Here is an 8650-nt window from a genome sequence, read left to right on the forward strand (position 1 = left end):
AGGTTCATTGTTGCCTCTCGTAAATCCACTGTTTGATAAGATATCAATCAACCCTACTATACCAATCTCTAGGATCTTTCTTAAGACCACAAAGAGATTTCTTCAACCTATAAACCTTATTTTCATGACCTTTCATATCATATCTTGGTGGTTGCTGAATATATACCTCCTCTTCCATAATTCCATTCGAGAAAGTTAACTTTTACATCCATCTAGTAAAATTTCCATCTATTTTTCACTGTTATGACTAAGATAGTTGTAACTATATCTAACCTCAAAATTGGTGCATAGGTATCACCATAATCCACTCTTGGTTGTTGTGGAAATCATCTTTCTACCAATATAGCCTTGTACTTTTCTATTTATACTTTCTCGTTGAGATTTTCTTTGTAAAACCATTTAACACCTATGAAATCTTTACTGTTTGGTAATTCTACTAAATTCCATGTATCATTTTTCTTTATGGAATCCATCTCTTCATCCATTGCTTTGAACCAAATTTTCATCCTTCATTGCCTCTTTAGAACACGTCGGTTAACATGTAAATAATGCAAAATTTGAATTCACATCTATGTCTTCATAGATCTCTCTCAAACTTCTGGTCTTTCTAAGTCTTGAGAAACACTACTTGATTGACTAGTAGGAGTAGACTAAGTTGCCAAAGAAGATGACTCACCTTGAATGGAATGTATTGGAGTTCTTGTTGGACTGATTCTGATTTATGAATGGCTTTGCAACTCTTATTGACGTTCTTGTAAAACCTATTCCTCTGCATCATCTTCTACTTGTGGTATCATTTCTCCAACTATTATAGATTTATCAATGCTTCCATACCATGCTTCATTTTCTTTAAATTTAACATTTTTACTAATTATCAACTTATTTTTTATTAGATTGTAAAACATATATGCTTTGGACTTATCACTATACGCAATAAAAAATCACTTCTCATTTCTATCATCTAGATTTTTTCTCAACTCCTTAGGAACATGAGCATAAGCCACATAACCAAATACCTTAAAGTGTGTTACAATGAAACTCATGGCATGTCCATGCTTCCTATGGAACTTTGTTCTTTAAATTGTTAGTGGGAGGCCTTGTTAGCTCTACTACCAATTTTCAACGTTTAAAGGTCAATTCGGGTCTAATGGTGGGTTTTTGGCCGAAATGAAAGCTTGCAGCAGGCTTTTCTACCTTCTCCTCCCTTGTTCTCCTCATGTTCTCACAGCCTCGCATTTTTTATTGTTTCTTGTAGCCTTTCTGTTCTCGTCTTAACACTCTGCTTCATCTCCTTTCCGCCTATAAAACCCTGTTTAAATTTTGCGTAACCTATTTATTTTAACTCTCAGGTGTTTAACATATGAACCCGCGCCAAGATAGCCCTCTGTTATGTTTTAAATCTCTATCGTTGATCGCATCCGATCTAACGGTCAACCCTTTTTCCCTGCACAAGTTAAACATCATTCACTTCCCCTGTCATTTGGTGTTTTGATTGCATCGTGTGGTGAGTTACGAAAACTGCCCGCCTGCGATAGGCGGTGGGGGGAAAACTGCCTGCTCGTGAAACCGCTCTTCTCGTACGTCTCCCCGCCGACTAACTGCCGCGCGACTTCCGCCCCCGATCACCATCGGATCTGCTCGACGATGATCCAATGGCCCTTACTAACCCGATTGTCCATCTCCCGTTAGACTCCATAAGTTAATCCAGGTCGTCCGTTTATGTGATCTGACGGTTATTAATTGGTCTGCCCACCCATGATTCACCTGATAGCCTTCATAATCCATCCCCGCAATTGATTTGTGAATCTAACGGCTAATGTTTGTTCTCCTCCCGTGCCCGATTCCTCCATTTTGTTCATGCCTTTAACTTGTTCTCTGCTTCCCGAGGAAGAATGAAGGCAACCAGCTACCATGTACCTACACAATTAAAGCTTTAGCAACTGTAATTAATCAAAAAAGTGGCCGAAGACAAATAGGACTGCCTCGAGCAGTTAAAAGCAGTCAAAGGTTATGGGTTTCATTTATATTTTACTCCACCTGATCAGAGAAGGATTGCAGAGCACCAGAAATATTAAATTCATCCATTAAAGTAGTCAATCTGTAGCAGAGACCCATATCTGAATGTAAATGTGGTTGGTAGTTATTTATTGACTCCTCCACGCTTAGTAGCAGAGATATTTTGTAACCAACCTCTATATATACCAAGAAACAAGATGTAATCAATTGATGAGTGTTAATCTGTTGCAAGCTTCAACTTCTGGAGACTGTAACTATCTTGTAACCTGTAGCTTCCGGTCTTCATATCCAGCTAATACACACTTCTTTTGCTATTGATTGCTCACTCTCCACTGCTTCTTCTTTGTTCCAGGTTGTGCCTGTTCTGCATTATTTCATGTGCTGTTAATATTTAGCATTAGAGGGGCTGTCATCCCACCTCTGTGTTAGGATTTAGCATGTATCATTGAATTTGCTTGCAGGTTTCTATTGTTTTAATGCCAGAGAGCTGTCATCCTGTCTGTGTATTAGAAAACAGATTTACAGACCTTTTAACTGGTTGCAGCTGGCCATCACAGGGTCTTGTGCATCTGCTGGTGTGATCAGTGTTCTCCATCATCACATTGTCTCTAAAACTGTGAGTAATTGGTGGTTAAAAGCCTTGTAGCCTGGGGGTGTTCACCCATGTCTGGGGTCAATCATAGTAGAAGTGGTTATCTGGCTTGAATATGTAGCATTTCTTCATTCATCCACCTATTTTTCCAACATTTTGTTGAGTTTGTAATGTTCCCGAGCATCACTGATATACAACCTAGGTGAGTTTCTTGGGGTGATAACATTAATTGGCACCGTTTCCGGGGAGAGGAGAATTGAAGCTCAGCTTCCCTAGGAGAATGACACAGCTTCAAGCTTTGATGACAGACAAGGTTTGAACACAGTTTCTGGTTGTAATCATCTGTCTGGCGACTCCACTGGTGGAAGACCAACCTTTGGCGACTCCACATTGCAGTTCTGGTGCAGTTGGTGAGGCATGCTCGAAGAAATTTTTAGAAACCAACAGCTCAACCAGTGCCTAATCCTGAGAAGATCATTCAGCACAAGAAAGTATCACAGTAAGGAGCATCAGGGTCAGGTAAGCCTTAAAAATTCCATGTATCCCTGTTAGTGATTGTCACCTTCAGAGATTCATGTAGCTCCTTGTTATTCATTCCCCTTTTGGAACTCAGTTCACAGAAAGAAGCACCATGTTTTCCATCATATTCCTCTGTCTCCATTATCCTTTTCACTGATTCATTCCACTTAGTCCACTAGTATCCCTTTCATATACCTCAGTCATGGCAGGTCAGCAAGCCCTTACAAAGATAGAACGAATAGTTGCTGCTAGGTATGCACATTTAGTCTTGCCTACCCCTTTGAATGCCATGCCTGCAGGAGATTATCAAGAATTCATGCCAAAGTTTACTGGTTCAGAAGAAATATCAATTGAAGAGCACCTTGAGTCCTTTTATAGCTATGCTGATATCTTGGATATCAATGAGGAGGATGTCTGGATGAGGGTTTTTGTTCAAAGCCTAGATGGGGAAGCTAGAAAATGGTTTAGAAATTTACCCCCTAGGTCCATTGCATACATTGATGCTTTAGATGATGTATTTTTAAAGCACTGGGGAAATAATAAAGATTTGCTCTTCTATCATGATGAATTTGGGAACCTGCAGAGAGAAGATGGTGAGTTGTTGTCTGATTTCAATATCAGATTCAATCATATGTACAGCAGAATTCCAACTTAAATAAGACTTACCCCTTCTTCTGCTATGATTACTTATGCCAATGCTTTCGATTCTCAGTTTTTCTTGCTGTTGAGAGAGAGGAAATGTGCTTCTTTGGCTGACATGCAAAGTGCAGCCTTTGAAATAGAAGCAAATATCATTGCTGCAGAGAGACTTGAAGGTGATTATGAAAGCAGAAGACAGGAAGGTGAAGTCTCTTCATCCTATCATTCTGAAATAGATGAATTAGCTAGGATGATTGAATTTTTGGCCTCTGAGGTTTCCAAGCTAGAGGCTGAGCAGCATCTTGATGAAGCAGGAGCTCATTGTTCCATTTCTTTTCCAGCTCCAAATTTATGTAGAGGAACACATGAGCATGTGCAAATTTTGCAGAGAAGCAGAGATACAAATGAAGATCAAAGAGTAAAGACCCTTTGTCAAAATATAGTCATGGAAGAAGTGCAGCAAGAGGAGGAGGTCCATGTTTTGGAAGGAGCTCCAGGGGGAATGGTGTCATATGCAGGACCGCTAGAAATTCTTTCCCTTTCAGGAGTGTTCCATCCTGTCATTGGAGTTGCGAGAATAACAGTGATTTTGGCAGATAGGCAAGGTATAATAGTTGCAGGCAGAGTGGTAGGGAGCTTGGTAGCATCAGATCTCGTGACCGTCATAACTGGTGTGGCTGCAGACATCCCTTACGAGAGGTTAAATGTGAACCCTTTGGAGGTCCAGCCTCTTGGCTTCTTCAAATCAAATTCTATATCTCCACCCGAGCAGCCGTTAAATACAGTCACTAATCAGCAGTCGCAGGGTAAGCCTGATGTTTATTGATAACGTTTGGTGTGATTTTTATCAGATTTGTACTCTTTTTCAATGTCTGGTATTTGAAATGACTACCACCAGAGATACAATACCAGTTGGAATGATTTGAAGGTGATTCATATTATGAAAGCTAGTTAATGTAGAGAGTCAGCGGTTTGATTGAACTACAATTTAAGAATTGAAAGTAAGGATTCTTTTTGAGAGTGATAGACTCACATAAGCTATATTTTGAGATTTGAGTAGGGGTTTGGTACATTTTGAATTTTGAAGTTTAAGTGGGATTTTTGAAAGTAGCAGGTTCAAATCAGCTGCATGTTGAGGTTTGACTAGGGTTTTTAGAGTCACATACCCAAATTATCTAAATGGTTTGAGTAAGGTTTTAGAGAGTCATATACTCTAATTAGCTAAATTTTTTGGTTTAAGTAAGGGTTTTTCAGTACTCAAACCAGTTATATTTTAAAGGTGAAATTAAGAATTTTGAAAGTACTTATATCAATTACATTTCCAAGTTTAAAGAGTAGTTTTTATTTTGAAAGTGGAATTAATAATTTTGAAAGCATTCATATCAATTGCGTTTGCATTTACATGTTTAAAGAGTGGTTTTTATTTTGAATGTGAAATTAAGAATTTTGAAAGCACTCATATCAATTACATTTTCAGTTTAAAGAGTAGTTTTTAAAAATATGGGATGGATTTTTATTTTATTTTCTTATATATAACTATATAACTAATATAGGATTTTGTTTGTCTTTTTTAATGACAATGATTATGGAATTATCTAGTAGAACAATTTTCACCAAGTAAAACATGTCTTTGGAAATGGAAATTTGAACCCACCATGGCTAGGAACACAAACATATGCCCCACCACTTAAGCTAAACTTTTTGGACAATATAAGATTATGTTTACTTATAATATTTTGTAAAATTATGTTTTGAGTATATACTAAATATTATAAATTTGGACTGTTGGTAAATTACTTTTGTGGCTTTATTATTTTTTCTTAGAAATTTATTATAATTTTGATTTAATGTTAAACTTTGTTATATAAATCCCTCGATCTGGGTGTGAACCAATTGGGGATGTGCATAGGGATCGTAGACATGTTCAATCACATTAATGCAAGGGTCGGTGGGCGGACTCACCCATGCCCTCACACGAACTATCACCTCAACGCAATGGACGGCTGCACCCCCCAGCAGATCCTCGATGTGAGGTTTGGCAGAGCCTTAATTCTCCAGGTGGTGGGAGTTCAGGAATAGATGCAACCATCTATCTGGTATTTAGTCTGGTTCTATATTTATCTTCAGAGGTCTAACACAATAGTGTTATGGTTCGAGGAGGCTGGAGAGCGGGGAGGAAACTTGATTGCGGTTGGTCTCGACAAGTAGATGGCACAATTGGTCTAGTATGTTCTTATACTTATCCTTTTCCCTGGGTTGGGGCCTCACATTAGTTATGCACCTTGCGTTGGAGGGGAAAAGGAACAATGGTGAATTGGAAAGTTTATGTGATAGTATGCACTAGCTTTCTCAACCATGTTATGTCGATCTTATTCTTTTACAGTACTCTGCTATCTCATATGGGAATGTTTCGTAGGTTCTGGGTTTTAATTACTCTGAATACAACATGTAAGTTACATAATTTTGAGTATAAGTTCAAATGGATAACCTTGAGGGAAAGGAAGGGTAAGGGAATTTTGGCCAAGGAAGGTCTGTGGATTCTGGGCTAAGGAGTGCAGGGGCACCACTGTTAAAACTCTGAGGGGGCCTCACAGTCCTGGTAGGTTCATTTTTTCCTCTGTGCATTCATTCAGGTTGTTGATTCATGGTGTGGTGTAGTGCAAAAAGGTGATGCCCCTGCTCTTCGGTCCTTCTCTTAGGCGTAAGTATAACTTTGATTAGCTTTTGCTTTTATGTCCCGCTATTACTCTAGGTCTTCATAAGACGCTTCTCCCTCCGGCCTCTACATAGTGTGTTAGGTCTCGAGCGAGGGTAGGTCTAAGTAAGCTGACAAAGGGTGGTCTGTTGTCATCCATCATGGTTAAGTCTCCTCCTGGTGTTGGCACCTCTGGGGCACGGAGGTCGTGGCCGCAAAACTCATGTCGATAAAGGAAAAGAAAGAGGTTCGACTTCAGGCAAGCCCTCAAGACAAGGCGACAGAAACTCAGATTCCCAGATCCTGTAAAACACTATCCAGGCTTATCACGAGGGGACTCTAGCCCAGGTGAAGCAATTGATCTCGACTTTGGAGGCAAAATTAAATTAGAAGGTTGAGATGGAGCTCCCGACAGAAGACTGGAGTGGTATGATCCTTGACATTGGTCATACCTGTTGATGCCTTACTTGGTACAAACAGTCTGTACACCTTTTTTGGCCGATGAAAAGCATTATTACAAAAAGCCATGACGTCCTCTCTCGCAATTTTTGCGAACACGGATCGTTAAATGAGATTCAGAAGGAACTATAGTTGATTCAAATCCAACTCCAACAACAGAATGCTTTCCTTGGCTGCATTGAATGCCACATTTATTGTTTGCCTCAATCGGAACTGCGAGGCTTAAGTGCAAAAGACCTCGCTCCAATGGAATCATCAGATGAATAGATGGTGGAAGGTTCCCGTATGTTATCATTTTTATTTTGTTTTGATGTATATGTCAGGTAGAATTTATGTTTATAATTATATGATTTGTCGATGGTTTCCAAACTATAATTCATATAAGGCTTTGGTAGATAGACTCAGACTGTTTATGTTTTGGATGGTATATAATGTGGTTCGGTGGTCAACAGACCTAGTTTCTTGCTGAGCAGGTTAAGGCCACTAAATGCTTCTTATGGTTGTAACATGCCTAATTATTTGAAATGAATGAATAAATAAGTACCACCAAACTTACAAAAAAAAACTTTATTATATAAATAATATTTTCAAAATTTATTTATGTACATGTATTTAGATTATAAATTTTAGATAAACTTTTAATTTTCTTTAAAATATTAAATATGTTATAAAGATATATATTTTTAAGATATATGGTATTTTTTGCCATATTTTTTAAACAACTTAAGTAATTTAATAATTAAAAGACACCCTAAACTAATTATAATATTTTTTGTGTAAAATTTATTTTCAAATTTATTTTATATATATATATATATATATAGATAGATAGATATACTTTATTATATTTTATTAAAGAATCTAAAATTAATTTTTATTAGATAAATTCATTAATTTTGGTGATTTGAATTTAATTTTCATATGAGAAATTTATTTGCTAACATTTTTTTTAGTATTCCGATTTATTATAGTCATGATTCTAATATATATATTTTAATAATTTTAATATCGTCATGATTCTAATATATATATTTCAATAATCTTAAATTCTTAATTACAGAGTAAAATTTTAGTACTTAGTAGAATTAAATGTTAATATTAAATGGAATTTAGTTTATTGGCAAGAAGTATCTTAAAGCTGCCCACGGGGATTTGGATTGACAGTGAATGGGAGCAATGTTAAGGCACTCCTTGAGATAGGTCACTGGTTCAAATCCCCTAGTGGGTGCTTATCTACCAAAAAAAAAGTATCTCAAAATATTTTAAAAATAGGTGGATGATGAATAAATTGTTTATTTAGGAATTTTATTATAAAAAATATTATAACATGTTTTTTTGCATTTTGTTCTATTATTTTATTTATTAATAGTATCTTATTTAGTCAATATATATTAATTGTTTCTTAGACGTGTGCAAAGTTTAAAAGGTATATTTTCAAAATTTCTATTAAATTTGGTTAATATTTGATATAAATTTATGTTTTAGTTTAATTTACTTTAAATTTGGCAAGGCATTTAATTAATTAGAAAGAAAATTTCATATGTTTCCATTTATTGTATAAATGATTAACATTGGTATATATTTATATTTATATATATGAAATTTTCAAATTTTATGAAATAAAAAATTATGTCATATAATTGATTTAAAAATTACTTTTTGATCAAGATGTTATTTTAATTGTTGATTCTTCTTTAATTTTTTTTGTAAGTTTGGGAGGTCTTTTTCAT

The 8650-nt window shown here is 36.2% G+C and overlaps 1 protein-coding gene across 1 annotated transcript; it reads left to right on the forward strand.

Moving 5' to 3' along the window:
• The first annotated feature begins 4268 nt into the window (after positions 1-4268).
• LOC149153143 (AT-hook motif nuclear-localized protein 23-like) lies at positions 4269-4592 on the forward strand. Its single transcript, XM_089443715.1, has one exon. It carries the CDS (start codon positions 4269-4271, stop codon positions 4590-4592), a length of 324 nt encoding a protein of 107 aa, XP_089299841.1.
• The last annotated feature ends 4058 nt before the right edge of the window (positions 4593-8650 follow it).

Source organism: Pinus tabuliformis, chromosome 9 (assembly GCF_031772625.1).
Source record: "Pinus tabuliformis cultivar Carrire ecotype Pingquan chromosome 9, CPIR1, whole genome shotgun sequence".
Taxonomy (NCBI): Eukaryota; Viridiplantae; Streptophyta; class Pinopsida; order Pinales; family Pinaceae; genus Pinus; species Pinus tabuliformis.